Source organism: Pseudonaja textilis, chromosome 6 (genome assembly GCF_049901715.1).
Source record: "Pseudonaja textilis isolate UNSWEBS1 chromosome 6, rPseTex1.2, whole genome shotgun sequence".
NCBI classification, from domain to species: Eukaryota; Metazoa; Chordata; class Lepidosauria; order Squamata; family Elapidae; genus Pseudonaja; species Pseudonaja textilis.
The window spans coordinates 8,445,578-8,470,380 of NC_141995.1; the positions used below are offsets into that span (position 1 = coordinate 8,445,578).

Here is a 24,803-nt window from a genome sequence, read left to right on the forward strand (position 1 = left end):
AGAAATCCGCGATCGTGCACGGTTTCGGTCTGGGCTCGCTGCTGGAGCACCCCGAGCCGGCTGGTTTCGGGGCTAAGCCACCCAATAGAGGTGGTAAAGAGGGGGAGACCACCAGCAGGGTTGAGGAGAGCCACATCTCTCCTCCTCAGCTGGCCATTACTCCCTTTCCCGAAGGTGGTTGCAGCGATGGTCAGAAATGGCCACCACAAAGAAGAACTCGACCGGAAAAGAATGTGCAGGAGGAAGATAAGAAGTGAAAGTTTTGGCTGACTGGGTTAAATTGTAAAAGCAACAACTAAGGTACCCTGGAATTTAAACTTACAAAAAAATAACATCGCTCCCAAAGAAGAGTCGGAAGCAGCGAAGGAAAGTGAAAAGGAAAAGGTTTGGGGGTTTTTTTCTTCTCTCTCCTTCCCTATATTGACAACTAAGAGACTTAAATAAGAAATTGGAAAAATCCACTTTGACATCAATAGGCAATTAAGCTGAAAATAAAACAAAATGTCAAAGGGATAATAAAGATTTCCAGACACTAATTTTTTTTTCATAAGCAGGAAGGGAGAGAAAAAGAATATCTGGAAGAGGGAGGAGACTGCCTGGAATTAAAAAGAATCTACAGTAAAACTTCAACAAGACTTCTAAAAGATACATTTTAACTGAAACTTTGTAACTAAACAGTAACCCCAGGAAGAGAAAGTGAAAAAAAAGAGCAAAAAGAAACAGCTTGCGTGTATTTGGATTATTTGGTGATCTTTGGATTCTTGGTTATTACATTTGAATGACTAAAATTAATCGGGTGGTTGTTTAAAAATTTATACAATGGCACCACTTCTGGATGAATTGAAAATGGAACTTAAAAAATACAAAGAAGATGCACAAGAAGGGAAGGGTTCTTTTGGCTTCGTTTTTCAATTCTTAGAAATGGAGATTTGGAATTATGAGAAACAACAAGAAAAGACTGCAAAACAAGAAGACTGGGACAAAGAAGAAGCCATCTTTAATGAACAAGTAATTTTATGTGGGGAAGAAAAAGGAAAGGGGGGAAAGAGAATGGAGAATTTAAGACTTAAAAAAACAACCAAAGAAAAGAAAAATAATTCAAAAAATAAGTATAATACTGGAAAGCAACAGAAAAGGGGAATACAGAAGAAAGAAATAGAAGTAGAGAGACAAGGGGGTAAAAAAGGGAGAGAGAAGAAGAGAGGGAAGAAGGAAAGGAAAAGAAGTTACAAAGGACCGGAGCAAGATATAGAGAAACAGGACCTATTTAGAGATAATGGGTGAAAATCTAACTGAAAAAGGGATTAAGTAAAGGTACATAAGATTGTATTGTTATATTAGTAATAGAAATAACTTTAGAAAATTGGAAACAATATATGATTAAAATGAGGGATAAAATAGTTAGTATAATTTAGTGAAATGTTTGTTAATAAAATAAGTGAAATAAAATAAATTAGAAAATTGAATTAGGAAGGAACGGGAACATTTTAATTAGTTAAGGTTTTATAAAATATAAGTGAAGAGGGGGAGGAATTAATTATGGAAAGCTTATAATTGTTCCCATCGAAGTATGATATTTAATTGAAAAGTAATGTTAAAGAAGTTAAGATTTTGATGAATATTAATATTAATGATAGAATTGAATTGGAATGGAATGTGTTGTTTTAATTACATACATGAAGATTTACATACATACATACACATCACTCTCTTCATTTTTCGTTTAGCAACTTTTTGCAGAATACAAAGAAGGAGGAAGAATTCACAAATTCATTTAGTTCATCCACTTTTTTTGCCATTTATACATATCTGTTGTCATGTATGAAAAAACTTGACCTGACTTGCATCACCAAGACCCTGTGGGATCCAGAAGGCAGTCTTCTTGGAAATGTGCTCAACCAGGAATGAAGGGAAGGGTCAGAGTGAGGATGGCTGAGTTCATCCAAGCTAATTTGATGAGTCTAGCATCAGACAGAATGGTTACAATTGTACCAGCTTCTTTACTGCATAGCAGCTTTCCTGCCTGTTAGTAATACAGTTCCTTAGGGTCATGATTCATAGGAACTTCAACCTGGCTTTTGGGGGAGTGGAGAGAGGTGGCTGAAGAGTTAATGGCATATGGAGATTCTCAATCATCCAGGTTATGGTTGTCCCAAAGGTGCTTTTTCAAGAGGCAACTGGACTTTCTTTTTTTAAATTTTATTTAAGTTTTATTAATTTTCTACTATTACATTTAATTAGTGCTTAATAAACATCATGTTGTCTGGGTTATTTTATTTTCTTAACAGTACAAACCATATTCCTAATCTTTACCCCATTTTTTCCCAGCTATTGATAAATGTTTGTTACTAAATGTTTGTTAGTATTCTGTATCTTCTTTCTGCTTAATCTTCAATGTAAATCAGTCCATTTCTGCACAGGCCAATATCTTCTTAATTATTTCTTCATCTAATGGTATTTCTTCATTTTTCCAATGCTGAGTAAATGCAACCTTCACTGCTGTTATTACATGGAAGCAACTGGACTTTCTGGTAGAAAAAGCATCTTTGGGAAGAGTTGATGGCTTTCATAATAGCTATGTAGGCCTGTCACAAGGCACTGGTCATATCATAGGGTAGATGTAGTCTTTATGGTTGAACCAGTAGCAGTGTACTGTGATATTGGGGATTACAATTACACTCTTGTCAAGGTCACTCTCTGTTGGCCCTGTTTTCTCTGGTGCTTCCTCCTGCTGCAAAGAGGCTGGACCTATGCAATTGATGCTCCAGGTGACTGATGGACCCATTATGGCTCCAGAGGGAGCTCAGATATGAGATGACATAAAGGTTCGATATACAGTCCAACCAAGACCTGGTGTCAAGATTCTGGCAGTTACTCACTTAAGTGGCATAGGCACTTTATGAGTTGACCCCTGGAATGAGAGCATGGTTGAAGTTTTGGATCAGATTGCACCCATGTGGCCCCTCTTTTCCAATGGATCCTGAAGCTCCCCTTGCTTTGCTGAGAAACTGAGGGAGTTGATGTGGTTGAAGAAACGCCTGGAGCACACTGCTGGAGGACGATGAAGAATGAACACAACAAGCATGAGGTAGACTAGAGCAGGGGTGGGATTCTACCACTTCGCACCTATTCGCTAAAAGTAGTTGTTAAAATTCTAAGCAGTTCGGAGAACTGGTTGTTAGAAAAAATTACTGGCCTAATCCTGTAAGGAAAGCAGGAAGGAAACATTCTGGTGTTGCTTACAGAAGCTGCCTCTCCGTTAACCCTTATTACATTCTTGGCAGGACTAGACTTCCTGTCTCAGGAACTTCTCTGGAGTTATTTTCCCCCTCCTTTGCTGGTACTTTGCTTATGTGGAGTGACCATTCAAAGTTACAATGGCACTGAAAAAAGTGACTTATGACCATTTTCCACACTTACGACTGTTGCAGCATCCCCACAGTCATGAGAGGCCAGGCAAGGAGATGCGTGCCTCGATGTGAATGATACTGAGTTGGCCACGCCCAGTAGATTGACATTTGAAATTAGAGAACAAGATGATAAACAATTTTATAAAATTTGGGATCTATTCTATGAATGGTTAGACAATAAAAGATAGTAATGAAATATGTAGACTTTTAGAAAATAATAAATATATAAAGATGTATTCTTTTCTTATTATATCTACAAAATGATTCTAGGATAGATCTGGGGTGATAATATGAATTGTCATAAAACAAATTAAGTTAAATATGATCATTTTGTAAAACATGAATGAATAAAAGTATAGTCAAATGATTGATTAATAATGATATTAATGTATTTAATATTTGATTGAAAATACAAGATTATATACAATGTATTTATAATTGAAGACTATGAAATGGAAGCACAAAACAATTTGTAAACCAACCGGCACACTGTATGTACATATATGGAAGATGACGTTTGATGTTTTTATGTTTTGTTTGTTTATGTTTGCTTTAAAAACCAATAAAAAATTTTTTAAAAAATTTGAATCCCACCCCTAGGCTAGAGCCACAGGCTGTGGCACTAAGTTGGCAAATGGTAGTATTTTTCCAACTTTACTGCAAGTGCACATGGCTCTCCTGAGAAGAACGTATTATTTCCATCTTCCTTTGGTTGTTATATAAACTGAAAGAGACTTTGGAGGGATATTACATTACATTGTTTGCAATCAGCCAGATATTTAGACTGGTTTTTATTATTATTATTTTGCATCATTACGTTATTTGTAATCCTCATGTTCTTTTTGTACATTGTAGAACAGGGTGGAAATTTCAGTAACAAATACAGTCAAAGCAGTAAATGTACCAATATTTTAATCACCGGGGGAACAAGTTCTTTTGAAAATCCCAAATTCATCGGGGGGCGGGGAACGGGACACCCTGGAGCTGTTCCTTTATTTGTAAGCAAAGGCCCAGAGATAAAGTTCTGGGTAGTTTTAAAGCTCTGGAAGATTTATTACAGAAAGAAGTAGAGTAAACTTCTGAAAGATTTAGTAGGTAGGATAAACCTGTTACTGTTTAATCTGTTTTTCTAATGTTTACTGCAACTGATTAAGAAAGTTATTTGTTTTCCTCTTAGCAAGATCCTTATACCCCAGAAAAGGCAAAACAAATAGAAATTCCATGAAGATGGGGATTTTTTTTTTCACTGAAGGTAGAATAATGAACCTTCCCAATGTTTGTCTGTCAAAATTATTGCCTCAGAACAGGAAATACTGAAGACAGAATCCTTAAAAATGGGCCTCTTCTCTGCCCTCCTGAAAGATAGACAATAATACAGTATTATGCTATAATACTGTTGCCTTGAAACTCAGACACCCCAAGTTTGCATGGAACTGAAGGCCTATTCCTTGAATTTGGCAAAGAAAAACACTTTTACTTTTGCAAAGGGACATCTTTCCCCTCCCAGAAATGCAAATCGCGATGTAATTTAAGCAAAGCATTTATTAGGGGGAGTGAAGTCTTTTTATAGTGTAGAAAGTTAGCACCCACCCCTCTCCTAGAAGACTGAAATATTTTGAGAAATATTAAAAAGGCAGACTATTATAGTCCCCTGGATGGGAAATGGAGAAACATGCTCTTGGAAGGCAGCTCCCACCTTCCTTTATAGCCCACAGCAGGTGTCAGCACTTAAGAGATAAAGAGATAGCTAGCTCTATTCATAAGCAAATATCCTCACCCAAGGTTCAACAAAGGTAAGATTAGCCCTCAGCCACAATAGGAATTGCCCAAAGTCCTTTCATTGCATCATCTCAGTTGCACCACCCCCAGCAGTTCAAACTTCAACCAAACTTAGCTCAGCCAAACTCCTAGGATTTGTACATGTCCCCATGGGAGTCTGATAATAGCCAATAGAATACATGTTCTTCCACAGGAACAGGAAGTTCAAGTGCAAAGCCCAAGAGAAGGTACAAATACCCCCCACTCTCAACTCCATGTGGTCAGCTGCCCAGCATCACACAAGTTCTGCTTCATCAATAAATGGGCCCTCTTTTCAATCAGCCTCCATTTTGTCTCCAGTGCCTTTGTCCCGGCTTGGAAATGAACCAGATGGATATTTTTTCCTACAATAGGATACAGAAAAAACAGTGTATGTCAGAAAGCAAATGATCAAACAATAAGGCACTGATCACATGTGAAACTTGAACAATAGAAAACATTGATTCTAGATAACACTAGATAACCCATGGCCCTGCTGCGTCATCATTTTGGAGATATTTCCTTACCTAAACAGAGGAAAAAATGACCAAGGGCGGGCAAAAAAGTAGTGGGAACAGGAAGTGGCTTCCAACTTTCAGCCAGTTTCCCCACTGAGTTTTCTTGTGGAGATCTGAGAAGGAGCATCAGAAATCTTCCTTCCTTCCCATTCCAGCAGGCAAGTGGTAGTTGCTGGGTGGCAGAAAGAGTGAGGGATTGCAAGACTGGCTGGGAAACTGTCATAGAACGTTGAAAATGAAGATCATGTGACTGCAGCAGCAGCCAGTAGCACTGAAGCAGCCATAAATTTCGTTTTTGAAAAGTCATGGTGTTGCCTCAAAATTCAGGCACTCTGAGTTTGGTGTGGAGTTGATAAGAACTTGATTGCTGAACTCTGGAGAGGCATTTTTATCTTTGCCCATTTAAAAATAATAACCACCAAGTAATTCAGACGAACAAATAAAAAAAATTATTAGAGGGAGTCAAATTTTTTCATAGGGTTCAAAAACAAATGCTACATACCTTTGGTATATTTGATACATTCGAAAGCAAGAAATCGTAACAATAAAGGACACGGGTTACATGTGAGTCTTTAAAAAGAAAAAGAAAACATTGATTCTAGGTAACATTGCACAAATGGCAAATTTATTGGTTACTTTACTGTTTCCCAAATGGGTTTGTATCTTTCTTAAAACATGTAAGTGTAGTCAAGGACTCTCAGAATACTGACTCTCTGTGGATTAGTGCAAAAAAGAAACAGGATCTTACACAAAGAAATGACCTTGGGTAAGAAAAAAAATTTTTTTTCCTGAAGTTGGAAAACAGGCTGAAACTGCCGTGGTAAAAATGATATTCTCATCTTTTAAAATGCTAAAATTCCATGTAACAATTGGTCCTGGATTTTGGACATATTCTGTAAATTAGCCAATTATAGGTACCCAGACTCGGTAACTGTTGCCCTGTAATGCATTATTTTACCAAGTTAAAAGTTATAGTAAGAGTTTTAGTAGCAGCTTTAGTGGCCATTCAAAGTTATGGCAGATTCCCCTAAAGCTACCTTACTATCTGGTTGCAACATTATTATTGCTACAGGGCCCTCAGCATCATTCACCCTTACAACTTGTCCCAAAGGTGCTTTTTCAAGAGGACTTGGTGTTTTTTTTCTTTGAAGACATTTCATTTCTCATCCAAGAAGCTTCTTCAGCTCTGACTGGGGAATGATTCAGTCAGAGCTGAAGAAGCTTTTTGGATGGGAAGTGAAACGTCTTCAAAGGAAAAAAAAACAGGTCCAGTTGCCTCTGGAGAAAGCACCTATGGGGCAACTGTGACCTGGAGGACTGAGAAACTCCATATACACCCTTCCAACTGATCCCAAGGATGCTACAGCACCTCCCCAATATCTCCCCCCACCCATCACCCCGCCATTCTCCTGCTTCCATTCCCACCAGGCGCCACACCCTCCTCCTCACTTTCCTTTAGAGCTTGGGTCTCTAGAGCTTGGGTTAGGGAAGTAGAATGGATCATTTCATTGTGCAGCTTCATGGTGTAATCCCTGAAACCAGATGCCATTTTCCAAGTGGCTGCATTGAATTGAGATTGCTTGGGAAATGACGGCTGCTACTGGATTTGTGCCAGGCAGCTGTGCAACGAAGCAATCTGTTCTGCTTCCCTAATGCTCTCTGCATAATCATCCGAAAAGCTTTAGACTAGAGATCTTCAAAATGTAGGTGAACAACAGAGGATGGGGATAGTGAGGAGGCCTGAACCCTGCAGGGATCTAGCAGAGGGAAAGCTTGCAGAGGGACCTGGGGAGAGGATGAGGAAGACAGGTCGAAAGGCTATGGGGTCCCTGAGAGGCAGGAAGCCGACTACAGGTCCTCAACTTACAATGGTTCATTTAGTGACTGTTCCAAGTTATAACCCCCTGAACAAAGTGACTTCTGACTGTTTTTCAAACTGCTGCAGCATCCCCAAGGTCAAAATTCAGCCACTTGGCAATTGACTCCTATTTATGACGGTTGCACTGTCCCAGGGGTCACGTCTTCCCCTTTTGCGACCTTCTGACAAGCAAAGTCATTGGGAAGCCCGATTCGCTTCACAACCGTGTGGCTAACTTAACAACTGCAGTGTGTCACTTAACAACGGTGGCGAGAAAAGTCGTAAAATGGGGCAAAACTCAACAAATGTTTAATTTAACCACAGAAATGTTGGCCTCAATTGTGGCTGTAAGTCAAGCACCGCCTGTAACAACAACGTGTTGTTGTTGTATGGAGACCCAGGGCCAGCACACCTGGTCTGGCACTGGGCCTCCCGTTTGAAGCATCACATGGTCCGCTTAACAACCCACATTCATTTAACGTCCACATCAGGGAAAGCGGGGGATGGGAGTCATTAAATAAAGGCATCTCACTTAACAGCCATCACTTCTAGCAACCTTAATGGGCATAAGATGAGGACTACCTGTATATTTTTGGCCAAATAAAATCCAAAATCAATATCGTATAAAAGTATAAAGGTAATGGATTACGTCACCCCTTTCCCCAGTCGAGTTTGTTTCTTTCTTAATTACTGAAAATGTACTCAAGACTTCCAAAATACATTCCATTACAGGTAGTCCTTGACTTACGACCACCATTGACACACTCGGATTTTTGTTAAGTGAGACATTTGTTCAGTGCATTTTGCTTCCATTTTACGACCTTTCTCGCCAGAGTTATTAAGTGAATCATTGCAGTTGTTATGTTAATAACCCGGTTATTAAGTGAATCTGGCTTTCCCCATGGGCTTTGCTTGTCAGAAGATCGCAAAAGGGGATCATGTGACCCTGGGACACGGCAACCATTATAAGTATGAACCAGTTGCGAAGTGGTTTAATTTTGATCATGTGACCACGGGAATGCTGCAAAGGTTGCAACCGTGAGAAACATAAGTCTCTTTTTTTTTCAATGCCCTTCTAACTTTGAACGGTTACTAAATGAACCATTGTTAAGTCAAGGACTGCCTGTATTTAGTTTATTAATAGACTAGCTCTACCTATTAATAAAAAGCCTTTGTTTAAAAGGGAGAATTGGTTTTCCTAATCTTCCAAAGGAGGTGTGGATGCCACGATAAAACGCTAGCGCCTTTATTAAAAGGCGTTTTATCTAATAATGAAGCTAAAATTAAAACGAGGAGCCAAAAAATTCCCCCACTGGCGCCTTTGCGTCCCTCACAGAAATGACAGTTGAACAACCGACGGTGAAGCCCCGCCCCGTTCGACGCAGCTGTAAAAAAAAATAACAGAAGGGGGGGGGGGTAGGGAAATAAGAGACAAATCTCATTGGCCCAGAACAGAGCTTTGGCGTCACCGTCAGCCAATAAACACCCCACTGCTTTGAATAACAAAACAACCGAGAGCAGGAATGTCTGGCACGGCAAGGGCCGCTTTTTATCCAATCAGCGCTCCCCCCACCGCTAACCAATCAGAGAGCGGGCATTTGGGCGGACTTTTCAAACCGAAGTTAGTTTGGGTTAATCTTGTCCCTTTAAAAGGAGTGATTCGACCAAGTACTGTATTCTTCCGCTTCTCTTGCCTCAGGGGAAGCTTAAAAAAGCCTGACCTCCGCACAGCCTTCTTTGCGGGGAGAGGGGGGCAGGGTCATTCAGGAAAAACGCTAATAAGTATTCCACCGCAGAAACTTAATGAAAAAAGGTGGCTCCCTTTCTTTCTTTCTTTGAACCTTTTATTTCCCTCCCCCTTTTTTTTTTGATGGGGGAGGAAGGAGAGTCCTATCACTGGGATGTAGATCCCTCCGCCTTTAAAAAAAAAAAAAAGAAAAGGAGGAAAGGAGAGCAAAACAAAAGCAGAGGGTCACGTGACGGAAAGGGGCGGGGCCTCCGGACCTGGGAGGGCAGACTCCATTTTGAAGCGGCTCTGAGGCGCCTCGGACTGGCTCTCGCTTTCTTTTTTCTCTGAGCGGCGTCCGGGGCTGAAGAAAAGACGAGCCATGGTGCAACTCGTTCGCTGACTCCCGGCGGGGAAGACCTGGGACTGGAGGGCGAAGGGGCGTCGTCGGGGGCTGAATGCGGGGCCGCTGGGTCGGTAGCGACGAGGCGCTGCTGCGGCTCTGGTGCTCGTTGCTGCGGCGGGGAGCGGTCGCCTCCCTTCGCTTCAGCCCCCGGTCTGCCTCCTCCGGCCCTTCCGACCTCCGGAGAAGGGGACCCGCCGCCGCGGAGAGGTAAAACCCCACCTACGCTGAGGAAAAACCCACCCGAGGGGGGGCGGAGGCGGGGAGATAAGTAGAGAGACCTCTTCAGAGACAAAAACTATTACTTTATTTGAAAGGACGGGTCCGTATTTTCCCCTCGCTCGGTCTACGTCGGTAAAAAAAACATCCCCTCTATTCAAAAATAAACGAGGGGAAGGCAGCCTGTCAATCTCCGAACCCCTGTCAATTTACGGTTGAGGGGGGGAAAGGAAGGGGGTCTCCATCTGGGCATGCGCGCAATCCTCTTTGTCGGGGAGGCGGGGCTCCTCGAAGGGAGCCCCTTTCTAAATCTGGGGGGGTCTCGCTGCGGAGATCAGGAAAGCTTTGTTTAATGACGGAGGGGGCATCCGTGGTTCCCCCCCTTTTTTTATAAGAGATCCTTTGAAAATGGTGGGGGGGGGGGTTCTCTCCCCACCCCCTTGTAAGGCAGGGAGTGTTTGGAAGCTGGGGAGGATCTGGATGTGGAGTAAACAAACCAACACACACACACACACACACACACACACATGAGAGGGCGGGAGAGGAAACATCCTGGCCAGTTTATATTGCAGGTAGTTCCTCAACTTACAACAGTTCATTTAGTGACCGTTCAAAGTTACAATGGCTCTGAAAAAAAAGAGGACTTGGGACCGTTTTTCACACTTCTGATCATTGCTGCATTCGTATGGTCAAAATTCAGGACACTTGGCCACTGACTCACGTTTATGACGGTTGCAGTGTCCCGGGGTCACATGATCCCCTTCTGAGACCCACCTGAGACAAGCAAGAGTCAACGGGGAAGCCAGATTCACTTAACGGCGGCAATGATTCGCTTAACAATTCTGTGGCAAGAAAGGTTGTAAACTGGGGCAAAATCCAAACCAATGTCTCACTTAACAACAGAAATGTCAGGCTCCATTATGTTCATAAGTCAAGGACTACCTGTATATGGAATCTGGGATGACCTGAGGACGTGAAAAAACCAAATCTCCCCCCCCCCTCCCCTCCCCCCCAAAAGGAAGAGGAAACATCCTGGCCAGTTTGCATTTTAGGTAGTCCTCAACTTACAACAGTTCATTCAGTGACAACAGCACTGAAAAAAGGGACTTATGGCTGTTTTTCAACTTACAACCGTTGCAGCAACCCCTCGGTCACATGATCAAAATTCAGACTCATATTTATGACAGCTGTAGGGTCCTGAGTTCATGTGATCACCTTTTGTGGCCTTTTGACAAGCAAAGTCGATGGGGAAGCCAGGTTCGCTTAACCGCTGTGTTACTAACTTCACTGAACAGCTCTGCCAAGAAAGGTTGTAAAATGAAGCAAGCTCATTTAACAAATGTTTCCACTTAGCAACAGAAATTTTGCGCTCAGTTGTCGTAAGTTGAGGACTACTTGTACTAACTGTGCCTCCATCCTAACACACACATACACACACCCAATGGCTCTTAAAATGTCAATTTAAAATTCTTAAATTTGTTTTTGAAGGCCTGTTACTGCCTACCATTACCGTTTAAAAGAACAAGCTGCTTTTCTCAATTTGGTGTTCTTTGGGATGTAAATTGACCATCCTTGTCCAGCTTGGTAATTGGTTGTCTGGTTAGATAAGGTGGGGGCATTGTCTGATGGGTGTGAGAAGGGTGAACTAGGGAGCCAGACTGCCAGATGGCTCTTGGAGTATTGTTTTACCACCGTAAGTGGGAGGGACTTGTAATCTGAATTTTACATTGATTTTGGATGGCAGGGAAAGGGAGACATTAGAAGCAGTGTGCCCTGGAGAGAATCCAAGGTAAGGAAGAGAGAGCAAAAAAAAAAAAAAGCTATGACAGAGGCTTATTTGTGTATATAATTAGGATGAGTTGAATTGGTGTGAACCCAATAACATGGATAAATAAGCATTTTGGGAGCTCTTTCATAGTTTTCCAGTTCTTAAAACGGAGATTGGAAGACTGGTTGGGAAGGATTTAGGGATGAGAGCCCTAAAATGAGAGAAAGGAAAAGAAAATGTAAACAGAGGTTATGATTGGTCACTTGGGGTAACTAGAATTAAAGTCGAAGTATTTATTGAAAAAAGAGTATTAGATTGTTCTGGCAGCATTAATACAAAGGAAGTATGTTTTGGTATTTCAAAGGGGGAAAGCAAAGTCAAAGAAAACATTCTGTATTTAGAAATTGTAAAAGTATTGAGTTAAGGATCATTGTTGTGTATAATATGATCAGCTGTGTACATAGCATATATGTGGAATCCCCTATGCTTTGAGTTAAAATCCTTTTATGTCCTGTTCCTGAGGGCAGAGATGGGAGTTAAGGCCTCAAAGAAAAAAAGAATTGTAGGCCATTCTTTCTGTTTATACACAAACTCTGCTCAAGGTTGTTGTTAGGACAAAAGGGAAACAAACTGCATTTATCATTCCAACTAAAAATTGTGTTTACCTTTGAGTGTGAGAAAGACCCATCGAGACACCACAGGAAATGTTTTAGACTATTTGTCCTATGTCTTAATAAAAGTCAGGTGGGTAGAATTTGAACTATGTGGACCCTTAAACCCTGAGGAGAGGCTGTTAAAATGCTAACCAGAGGCAATGCCTAAACTGAGCTCTCTTTATTTGGTGTATAAATAAGTGAACAAGAACTGGGAAATCTCTGTGTTCTTTTGCCGCCCTCTACAGTTACTTGGAAGTTATTGTCATGGTGCGTACGTGACAAAGCCCTCCTATGCTTCCCCCTCCCTCAACATCCTCTTTGTTAATTCTGCTGTGAACAGTGGGGAAAATAAAAGCTTTTCCTAGTCCTTAAGCAAGAGGGAACATTCGGTTTTGTGTCTTACCTTTTTCTCTTCTTCCCCCATTGGATGGTTTTATTACTCAAAAAACGTAGTTGGACAGATGGGATGATTGGAGAAATGATTAAATCAGGATGTTAACGGAATACCCCTGTCTTTTACTGTCTGGATCCCCTGGGGTAAGAATTCTAGTAACTTTAAGATCATATATCTATCATTGGTATTTAGCATGGCAGTTCTAGGGTTTCTGTGGTTCGGTGCTCTAAAATAAGTCTTGTTGAGGCAAAAGCAGACTTCCAACTAACATGGAGATACATTTGATTGATTTTTCGCATTTGTAACACCTCCTGATTCCACAATGACTTTGGGAGGCACCACAGATGGACCAAAAATAGACATTGCTGTAGCCCACCTCAGGAAAACCAGTAATGTTGGTTGTATATTTAGTGCCCGCCACCCTGAAAACTTATTTTCTTTTTTCTTTAGATGAAGAACATAGAAGCTGAAGAACAGATGAGCAGCTGGCTCTTCAAACAGCTTAAACTCCATTTGGATCAGGAATGGAAATACCAGCCTAGGGAAAAAGGGCTGAGTCTCATTGAGTGCACTACTGAGGTGAGAAGATAGAAGTTTGCTTTTTGGGTGTGATAGCAATAACACCTAGATGTATATACCACTTTACAGTGTTTTACAGCCCTCTCTAAGTGGTTTACAGAGTCATCATGTTGCCCCCCAACAATCTGTGTCATCATTTTACCTACTTCGCAAAGGATGGAAGGCTGAGCCAACTTTAAGCTAGTCAGGATTGAACTGCCAAACTGTTGGCAGCCAGTGATTAGCAGAAGTAGCCTGCAGTACTGCACTCTAACCACTGTGCCACCGCAGCTCATGATGAACCTTAACTGATATGACTTATTTCTGGAGGAAGTGGCTAGAAGTACGGGAAGGATCTTAATGCAGCTCAGCAGGAAGCTGTCAATGTTAATTTGTTTAGAGCAGTTTGCTTGCTTTGTATAAAATAGATCTATTCAAATGTACTAATTCATCATAATAAACTATGGCTTATTCAACTAGTATAAATGCTGGATATTGGCTTCCTGCCTTTTACAATAGATACTTAAGCAGATTGTTACCATTGATTTTTAAAGCCGTTGGAGCACTGCTTCCCAACGGTTTTACTGAAAAACTGTATATAGCTGAAATTACATATTTGTCAGGCGTTTCTTTGCTTGGTTCAGAGATAGTTGTGGATAATGATTCTTTGTTTGAGAGAATGGTACCTGCCAAATTAAAAATGGGCATCGCCCTTCACAAGACTAGCCAAGTTATTGAATGAAGCAACCCTTGTTTCTGAAAGAAGCAATGATAGGTTCTTCCCAGAAATCTACTTTGAAGAGGAAATTTACAGTTACAGAGTAGTCCTTGTGATTGTTCTGGGGTCATGTGATCACCATTTGTAACCTTCCCAGCCAGCTTCCAGCAAGCAGACTCAATGGGAGAAGCCAGATTTGCTTAACGACTACATGGTTCACTTAACAACTGCAGCAATTTGCTTAACTGTGGCAAAGGTCATAAAATGGGGTACAACTCGCTTAACAACTTAGCAATGGAAATTTGGGGGTCAATTGCGATCATAAATCAAGAACTACCTGTATTGAGGTAGGATTGGTTCTGACCCCTTGCCATCTTAGTTATGTGTCTCTGTTCCTCCTGTCAAGTAATTGGCCGTTGCTGGTTCATCAGATTATATAGATCGTCCAATGAAAACCTTTTCTGCCACTAGACTTAAGATGCTGCTTGTCTTGTTACAGAATGAAAACACCTTATGCCCAAGACTGAGGAATGCAAAAGTGGAAGATCTCTGGAGTTTGGTCAACTTCTTTGGATTTGCCACAGAAACCTTTGTCCTGGCTGTCAACATTCTTGACAGGTTTTTGGCACTCATGAAGGTATTTGGAAGAAAGGAAATGCTGCATCATAGTTTGCACAGTTTTACATGAAGTAGACAGATAAGCAGCCTTTACTATTTGTTCTGGACTTAACTTGTCTAGTTCATCTCTAAGCAAGTAGACTAATATATATTCAGAACATGTTATAAAAAGTTATAAAAAGTGTGTCATCTTTAAAATGTATTTTTATATCTTTTCTCTGTCTCTTAATTTTTCTTCAATCTGAACCTCAATTGTATGCCATTTTTTTATAGTGCCAATTATATATGTAAGGCCACATGAACGTTGGCTGAAATTCTGGGAAATATCTGTTATCAGTGGATTGTTGAGTGGATTTAAGAGTATCGCAGGCTTTGTCATGTAATATGTTATCACTCTGAGAAGTAAAATTGAAACAGCCTTGTGGACTGTGAAATAAATGGGCTTGCAACATTTTAAAAATTCAATATTGTTGAGGGGCTGCTTATTCATAAGGTGGTTGTTTTCCTCTGACTTAGGTGAAACCTAAACATTTATCCTGCATTGGAGTCTGTTGTTTCCAGCTGGCTGCTCAACAGGTCGAGGAGGAAGGCAACATCCCATCTCTGCATGATGTCATCCGGATTAGCCAATGCAAATGCACCGTTTCTGATCTAAAGCGGATGGAAAAAATAATATCAGAAAAACTGCACTTTGACTTCAAAGCAACTACTGCCTTAACTTTTTTGCACTTATACCATACTATTGTACTCTGCCATACCTCAGAAAGGTACCGCTGGCTCAGTTCTTTTCTACCTTCATTTCCAGTTTAAAAAAAAAAATTGAAACATGCAGTACAGATAGTCCTTAATTTATGACTGTAACTGAGCTGAAATTTCCATCATAAGCTGTGATGGTCAGCGCTGAGTTTGTAATTGGGCCCAATCTTACAAACACTTGCAGCAGTCATTAAGCATGGTCATGAAGAGAACGTTGCAGTTGTTAAGTAAACATATTGTTCACTATGGAGTGGTTTTAGCCAGATGTAAATGGCAGTTTCCAGGAAAATGTTGTGGTTTGTGGTCACGTGACCTTGGAGTGCTACAAGCTGTTGTAAATGCAGGCTTGTTGCTGAACTCCCAGAACCCAGTCACATGACTGATGGGGAGGCTGGCTTTAGAACTTTGAATCTGGCTCAAGTCCCATTTTCAGGGTGTGTTGTAACTTAGTCACTAAGTGACCGGTTGTGAGTTGAGGACTACTTATATCCCTGTTAACACTCTGATTTATTTCTTTCCCATCTTTTGCTGTAGTTCAGATCAGTGGTAGGATTCAAAAAATTTTACTACTGGTTCGGTGGGCGTGGCTTGGTGGGCGTGGCAGGGGAAGGATACTGCAAAATCCCCCTTCCCTCCCCACCCCACTAACCTGCTTTCCAGCTCCGTTCTCCTGTGCAGGGCAACCAAAGAAGACCCAGTCAATCAGCTGGGACTCAATGGAAGGCAGAGAATAGATGGGGTTCGCGGGGCCAGTCAGAGGTGGAATTTGCCATTCTCCAAACTACTCAAAATTTTGGCTACTGGTTCTCCAGAACTGGTCAGAACCTGCTGAATACCACCTCTGGTTCAGATACTTTCTGAACTACAGAAAGTTTCTGTATGATTAATGAGATAAATCAAGATGGTTGTATCTAGGCATCTTGTTATGTTTTATTTGGACAACAACTATGCATTTTCACATTTTAGATGTACACATTGTACTAAGACATAATTTGGCTTAGTAGTTTCTGCTTTAATGAGTTATGCAAAGCTCATTCACGATGTAACGTGCACGTGCATCCAGCAGTAACGTTTTGCTATTGTGACCCTTTGCAGGAAAGAGCTGTTGAATCTCGACAAACTGGAAGCACAACTGAAAGCTTGTAACTGCCGACTTGTCTTTTCAAAAGCGAAAGTAAGTTTGAAATAAACCATTCACAATATGACCGTTGAGGGTCAGCGACTAAATTTCTGAGCCCGGTGTGTATTTTTGTCCCTTCAGCCATCCATTTTGGCCCTGTGCCTTCTCTCTCTGGAAGTGCAGGCTCTGAAATCCATTGATTTGTTTGAGATTCTTCTGTGTGTTCAGAAGCAATCCAAGGTAAGAGAGTAGCATTCATTAACCCTTGCTCCAGCCATCCAGTGTACATTTTTCTTTTTTTGGGGGGTGGGGAGGGGGGTGATAATAGAGTTGATTCAAAAATAATGTTTATTTTTAAAACTATAGAGGAAAATGCCCCTCCCATTTTGAAGGTGGGTTGTTTGGAAAGAAATTGCATCTTCCTGCAGTACAAATAATTCCTGACCTATTTATAGAAGATAGACTTTTTCTCATTCACCTTGGGAAAGTGGCGTTCTCTTACGCTAAAAGTTGCATCGTACCACATGGATGTAATTTCCGCAACACATCATTCAGACTGCATTTCCACTCAGTCTCATATGTACAGGTAGTCCTCAACTTAGCGACCACCGTTGAGCCCAAAATCTCTGTTGCTAAACAAGACATTTGTTAAGTGAGTTTTTTGCCGCTTTTTATGACTTTTCTTGCCACGGTGGTTAAGTGAATCTCTGCAGTTGTTAAGTTGGTGACATGGTTGTTAAGTGAATCTGGCTTCTCTATTTGCTGGTCAGAAGGTTGCAAAAAGGTGACTCCGGGACTCTGTGATTATAATGAATATGAGTCAGTTGCCCAGTGTCCGAATTTTGATAATGTCACCATGGGGATGCTGCAATGGATGCATGTGTGGAAAAACAGTCATAAGTCACTTTTTTCCAGTGCCGTTGTGACTTTGAACAGTCACTGTTGTAAGTTGAGGACTACCTGTATGTGGGCTCTGTCAAAGCCAGGAAATTTTCTTTGGACAAATGTGATCTGAGTTCATAGAATCATCCAGTTGGAAGGGACCTTGGAAGTCTTTTAACTCAAGCCCCTGCCCAAGGCAGGAGTCCTTATAGCCCCCCAGACAAACGGTTGTCCAATCTTGAAAACATCCAGCAATGGTAGCACCGGCGGTTGATTTATAGGCTGAGCTGTATAGATCGATGTCGGGTGTGTACAGCTGGGTTTACAATCAAGTTAATGTGGATAGAATGGCAGCCGTAGTTGATTGGTGAAAGAACTTCTTTTTTAAAAAAAGTAATCATATGTGAACCCCCTTTTTTTCCCAGATAAGTGACAGTGACTTGCTGTATTGGAGAGAGCTGGTCTCAAAATGCTTAGCAGATTATGCTTCCCCCGCCTGTTGTAAGCCAGATCATAAAAAACTAGTCTGGATTGTTTCAAGACGCACTGCCCAAAATCTTCAAAACACCTACTATAGTGTTCCTGAGTTGCCCACAATCCCAGAGGCCGGATGCTTTGACGAAAGCGAGAGGTAGGTAAACACTCTTGGGCTTTCTTCGTTATTGGCCCAACTGTATGTAGTCGGTTCAAGCAACTAATTGCTTATTTTTTAACTGATGTTAAAACTTTAACTTAATTAACTAATTAATTGTTTTCCATAGTGTAAATGCCTGAAGGACAGATAGAGGGCCCTTCAACTAGCATTTCCTGTGCTGGCATTTGGAAAAATAAAGTGACATTTATTTAAGAGTAAAGGATATATTTGTCACCTCTCGGTTTTGATGGTTTTGTATGTGTTTCTGTGGCATTGATGGAGAGACCCATGACTCAGTGTTAGAACTCACTAAATCACATTGAGAAAGTCCTCACTTGGAAAAATAAGCAATGGGCATTTTTGGTAACTGTTGTTGGTCAGAATAAACCAACTTTCTTCTATTTGATTCCTCTTAGACGAGTTGGATTACATCTGCCTTGCTGGAGAAGATGGGATGTATATTTAGAGAGGGCCTAGTAGAGTAAACTAGAAGAAATCGTTCTACTTTGAGAAGCTTTTGATTCTCATTGGAATAGAATGGCTTTTCCATCCTCCTCTGTTTTTAACAAGCTTCTCAGATTGTTTAATGCTGCATATGTACTTAAGACTCATGTTTGCATGGAGATATAGCTAATTCTGAGTTGATTTTTCCAAGACCACAGCAATCAGTTCTTCCATGGATCATTGGTTATCAAGCTATCTTACACACACACACACACACACACACACACACACACACTTTAAAATAAGATAGCATGCAGACTGGCAGAGGGGGAGCTGATTTCTCTTGTTATCCAGTTAAGTCATTTTTCTGGGATTGCTTTTTGTCAATGGTAATGAGTTGAGTAGTTAGGTACACAATTGAGCTAATGAGACTGAAGATCTCGATGGGATAAGATAATTATCAGCACTGCAGAATTTGCACTTTCCTACAACAGTAGAAGGTTGTCAGCTGCCTAGAGTCTAATGGAGGGGACAGCCATCATTTAATTTACCATACTTTTTGCACTGTAAGACGCTCCAGAGTCCAGGCCATAAGACCCACCTAGCTTTTGGGGAGGAAAACAAGAAAAAAAAAATCTGCCTTTGCCTCCTTATAGCAAACAGCCTGGTCAGCTTCTGCACAGTCTGATTTAGCACGAGCAGCTGATTGGCAGTTGGATTGGCTTCCCAGAATACTGCCAATCAGCTGTTCCAGGCTGTGGGGATTGCCGCCGCCCATCACGACCTCTACGTGACCTATTTGTGGCCTCTGCACGCCTCATTTTTGCCTGTTCCAAGTGGTGGGGATCGCGATCACTGCCAATCCCTGCCGGTTGGAATGGGCTGAAAATGGGACATGCAGAGGCCGAACATGAGGTCCAAGGCGGTGGCGATGGGTGGCAGCGATCCCCGCAGTCTGGAACAGCTGATCAGTGGTATTCTGAGGGGCCGATCCAACTGCCAATCAGCTGGTCGTGCTAAATCAGATTCTGCTGAAGCTGACCAGGCTGTTTGCTTCAAGGAGGCAAATGGCTGGGAGGCAGAGGCCGAAGAGTGGGAGCCGGTGGGCGGGCGGGGCTTTGGCCACATTCGTGCTCTTAAGACGCACAGACATTTCCACCCACTTTTTGTAGGGTGGGGGAGAAGTGCGCCTTATAGTGTGAAAAATACGGTATGCTACCTGGTATTTCAGAGCTTCGTATTTCAAATCTTACATTAAGTCTCCCTCGCGTTGTGCAGATGATTACAACATCAATATGCCCATGTTGTTTTCTAGGCAAAGCATGGAAAACATTTGCAATTATCTTCTTCCATGATTTTGCTCTTGCTTGTCTGCCTGTCTATCTGCATAATTTCAAAAGATGACTAGGGCTGGTACATTTTAAAGTGCACCTAATTTTTGATACAAGCGGTTGCCTAGATGCTTATCTCCTATATACAATGAACTCTCCCAATTCCTTATAAAACAGCACTTCACAACTTTGCTTTATCATACAGTGGATTTTATCAAAGGCTTTTCCAGACAAAACTCAGCATGACTCTTTGATCTGCTAAGATACCATCTGAAGAGTTATTTAGCAATAACTAATTTGGTAGCTGCCATAGATGTAGAAACGTAGTAAGTTTTATTTAAAATTTGCCATTTTAAGTTTTGGGCCCTCAAATATATGGAACGAATCCAATTCAAGAAACTTATGTTCCCGCCAAAAGGGAAAAATGTTCCTGGAGTTTACAGACTTATTGAAATGTTAAAGAGACCTCCCTGAGATTCTTATGAAAGGTTGATGCCATCAATGTATCTAGTCTCTTAAGTGTTTAATTACATACTGATTATCAGAACTGTTCTCACTTTTGCACATAAAATCCTGAAGCTTCCAAAGCCAATTCCTTGCTGATTCAAATGCAATATTTAGGTTTAGGTTTAGACTTTGCTAGAAAATTGAGCGTATGTAATAAAAATATTTTGGTAAGGAAGAAGGTACAGTAACCTTGGCTGTCTCAGAATATGTTATGAATGTAGGTAGTCCTTAACTTATGATCGCAATTGACCTCCAAATTTTTGCTGCCAAGTGAGACATTTGTTAAGTGAGTTTTGCCCCATCTTACAACCTTTCTTGCCACAGTTATTCAGTGTTAAACAAGTTGATAAACAAGTAACACGGTTGTTAAGTGAATCAGGCTTCCCCATCAATTTGGCTTGTTCACATGACCCCGGAATCCTGCAAACCATCGTAAATGTGAGTCAGTTGTCCAGCATCTCAATGTTAATCATGTGACCATGGGGCAGTGGTCATAAATGTGAAAAATGGATATAAGTCACTTTTTTCAGTGCTGTTGTAACCCAAAATGAACTGCTCTTAAGTCAACCACTGCCTGTACCGTACCTGGCTACTCTTTTTTTTTTTTTAACCTTCCTTCGCGATTGCTAATCACTTCACCATTTTCTTTCGCAGTGAGGACTCTTGTGAAGACATGAGCTGTGGAGAAGAAAGCCTCAGCAGCTCGCCTTCGAGCGACGGAGAAGGCACCTTCTTTTTTGACCTCAAGCCCAAATCAAAGTGGCAGGCTCTTTCCTTCGATTCCGTGTGCTAGTCTGAGCTCTTAAAACGCATCGTAGTATTTTTAGGCAATAAGAATCTGAACCAGCCCTCATCCCAACTAGGGTGCCTTCCAAGGGTTGGCTTCCACTCCCAGAATCACCAGCCCACCAACCACACTGGTTGCTGAGAATTCTGGGGGTTGAAATCAACACCGCCGGAATGTGCTCCGGTTGGGGAGGGAAAAGCTGATCTTAGCATTCCTTGTACTTTTGGTACAAGATCTCATGGAGTACTCAAAAGACAATATTGTGCTCTTTTTTTTTAAAACCTTTGTATGATGGTAAGTCTGATGTGGCGTGAAGGATCAAATGAACCATTTCAAACCTTTGTTTGGCGAGAAACGATCACAGGGGCACAGATTTGCCACCCAGGTCACAAGAGGGAGAGCTTCACCGTTTGCCCTGGGCTGGAATTCTCTGTTGAAAAATAGGTTGAATCTGCAAATCTGCAGTGGCGGATTTGGGGGATAGGGGAAATTGCAGAGACGTATATGAAGTTCTTTTCTGAAAAGATTTTAAATACTTTTTTTTGTTGTTGTTACGTATTCTTTTAAAGAAAGTTATCTGGAGAAATACTGTACTTTGGTTTCAGTAGACTTGTTTTAATCACAAATGCTGTTTTTCTTTGGGGAAAAGTAAATAAGCTGCTTTGTTTTTAAAAAAAACGCAAAACCAATCCACATCGATGTGCTGAAGCATATTTTAGTGTTTAGTTTTCTAAAGATGAGTTTTCAAATCCTCAAATTAGGAAATGAAATGTTTTTAGAAACCCTTAGTGTTACTGTTAAAAAAAAAAACCCCATACTATTAAAATTTAGAAAGTACTGGATTTCAGTGTAAAGTCCATTGTCCCTCTCATGAGCTTATTTCAGTATTTCTTTTACCTTGTTATTAAGTAAATCTATAATCATTATTTTGCATGCTTAAGTGAAAATGGTTAGTGGAAAGGCAGTTGATTATGGAGAAGTTTTGATAAACGTGAAGTTGATAAAATGGTTGTCATTACATTTAATTGCTTGCCTTTCTTTCTCCCCCCCCCCCCCCCACCCTCTCTAAAGCACAGACTTTACGGTTGCTTTACTTTAGTTCCTTCAAATATATGCAAAGTAAGCAAAAGAAGTCATTTAGTCTGTATTAATAATGTGAAGGCAATGCTGTGGTTGAAATGAAGTGGCAATAAAGTTAGGATCCTTGCTTTGTGTCTTTTTCTCATGTAGGCAGAGGTGAATGTTTGATAATGTGTGGTGTGATCTGATTTTTATAAAGAAAAAAACCCGTTTACAAAAAAGTGTAAAAAATGTAAATTAAAACCTGTAAAAAAAAAAAACTTAAAAAACAAAATAAGCTGAAAAATATTGTATTTTTTACAGTGTACGTTCCTTTCTATATGTTGCATGTAGATATTAATTTATTATACCTTGTATATGATATAAATAATGTATATGGAAGGTGGGGGAGAGTTGGTACTACCAGATTGTGTCAGAATGTTTTTTTTTTAAAGCTATTTTTGCTCAAAAATAACTCAAAGATTATCTCTTCTGCTCCTGTTCAATAAAACCAAATGCTTTTCTTTTCCTATCTGTCTGTCGTGATTTTGGTATAACAGGACAAAATCAGAAACCAGAACACGTTTTTAAGAAAGTGGTCACTTCTAACTAATGGAACCTTAATTGTGACGAGGATGCCATTTTCTAAAGTAAAGATAAAATTACAAGAAAATTGTGATGTACTCATCCTCAATTTCTTGGACACATTTTCAATACCATTCCTTGATCATTTCCTGCAGGACATATAACCAGATCGGATGCATTTTAAAAAAATAGACCCGACACACGTGGCAGACAGAGAGGTGTGGAAGCAGTACTCAAGGACATTAGCGGACCTCGCCCGAGCGCGAGACAAACGCTGAAGAAAAAGAAGAAGAAGAAGGATGCATTTTAAAAAAATAATAATGAAAAGAAGAAGGGTGATTACAGGCCGAATTTCAGGCCAGATAGCCAATCAAATCCATGTCCTAACTTGGCTAACATATACACTGCTCAAAAAAATAAAGGGAACACTTAAACAACACAATGTAACTCCAAGTCAGTCACACTTCTGTGAAATCAAACTGTCCACTTAGGTAGCAACACTGAATGACAATCAATTTCACATGCTGTTGTGCAAATGGAGGAGACAACAGGTGGAAAGCATAGGCAGTTAGCAAGACATCCCCAATAAAGGAGTAGTGACCACAGACCACTTCTCAGTTCCTATGCTTTCTGGCTGATGGTTTGGTCACGTTTGAATGCTGGTGGTGCTTTCACTCCAGTGGTAGCATGAGACGGAGTCTACAACCCACACAAGTGGCTCAGGTAGTGCAGCTCATCCAGGATGGCACATCAATGCGAGCTGTGGCAAGAAGGTTTGCTGTGTCTCAGCGTAGTGTCCAGAGCATGGAGGCGCAACCAGGAGACAGGCCAGTACATCAGGAGACGTGGAGGAGGCCGTAGGAGGGCAACAACCCAGCATCAGGACCGCTACCTCCGCCTTTGTGCAAGGAGGGACAGGAGGAGCCCTGCCAGAGCCCTGCAAAATGACCTCCAGCGGGCCACAAATGTGCATGTGGCTGCTCAAACGGTCAGAAACAGACTCCATGAGGGTGGTATGAGGGCCCGACGTCCACAGGTGGGGGTTGTGCTTACAGCCCAACACTGTGCAGGACGTTTGCATTTGCCAGAGAACACCAAGATTGGCAAATTTGCCACTGGCACTCTGTGCTCTTCACAGATGAAAGCAGGTTCTCACTGAGCATATGTGACAGACATGACAGGCCATGGAGAATGCTCTGCTGCCTGCAACATCCTCCAGCATGACTGGTTTGGCAGTGGGTCAGTAATGGTGTGGGGTGGCATTTCTTTAGGGGGCCGCACAGCCCTCCATGTGCTCGCCAGAGGTAGCCTGACTGCCATTAGGTACCGAGATGAGATCCTCAGCCCCCTTGTGAGACCATATGCCGGTGCATTTGGCCCTGGGTTCCTCCTAATGCAAGACAATGCTAGACCTCATGCGGCTGGAGTGTGTCAGCAGTTCCTGCAAGACGAAGGCATTGATGCTATGGACTGGCCCGCCCGTTCCCCAGACCTGAATCCAATTGAGCACATCTGGGACATCATGTTTCGCTCTACCCACCAATGCCACGTTGCACCACGGACTGTCCAGGTGTTGGGGGATGCTTTAGTCCAGGTGTGGGAGGAGATTCCTCAGGAGACCATCCGCTACCTCATCAGGAGCACGCCCAGGTATTGTAGGGAGGTCATACAGGCACGTGGAGGCCACACACACTACTGAGCCTCATTCTGACTTGTTTTAAGGACATTACATCAAAGTTGGATCAGCCTGTAGTGTTTTTTTCCACTTTAATTTTGAGTGTAACTCCAAATCCAGATCTCCATGGGTTGCTAAATTTGATTTCCATTGGTAATTTTTGTGTGATTTTGTTGTCAGCACATTCAACTATGTAATGAACAAAGTATTTAATAAGAATATTTCATTCATTCAGATCTAGGATGTCTTATTTTTGTGTTCCCTTTATTTTTTTTGAGCAGTGTAGATTTAATATAGGATTGGTGCCTTCTTTAGCTTTTTATCCTCTAATGCAGCATTTCCACCACCAATTGTTCTCCATAATATATGGAAGAGCAGAA

The 24,803-nt window shown here is 41.3% G+C and overlaps 1 protein-coding gene across 1 annotated transcript; it reads left to right on the forward strand.

Annotated features, from left to right (window-relative positions):
• Positions 1 to 9,569: 9,569 nt before the first annotated feature.
• Positions 9,570 to 22,692, forward strand: CCNG2 (cyclin G2). Its single transcript, XM_026717138.2, has 8 exons — positions 9,570 to 9,922; positions 13,200 to 13,328; positions 14,525 to 14,662; positions 15,160 to 15,410; positions 16,495 to 16,573; positions 16,661 to 16,759; positions 17,827 to 18,032; positions 20,972 to 22,692. Exons 2-8 carry the CDS (start codon positions 13,200 to 13,202, stop codon positions 21,108 to 21,110), a joined length of 1,041 nt encoding a protein of 346 aa, XP_026572923.1. The 5' UTR covers positions 9,570 to 9,922; the 3' UTR covers positions 21,111 to 22,692.
• Positions 22,693 to 24,803: the final 2,111 nt, after the last annotated feature.

Excerpts from the sequence above, each read along its gene's own strand:
- CCNG2 (XM_026717138.2), top strand. The coding sequence starts at position 13,200 with ATGAAGAACATAGAAGCTGAAGAACAGATGAGCAGCTGGCTCTTCAAA. Across the intron at positions 13,329-14,524 it reads TCATTGAGTGCACTACTGAG|AATGAAAACACCTTATGCCC; the intron begins GTGAGAAGATAG and ends GTCTTGTTACAG. Across the intron at positions 16,574-16,660 it reads TTGTCTTTTCAAAAGCGAAA|CCATCCATTTTGGCCCTGTG; the intron begins GTAAGTTTGAAA and ends TTGTCCCTTCAG.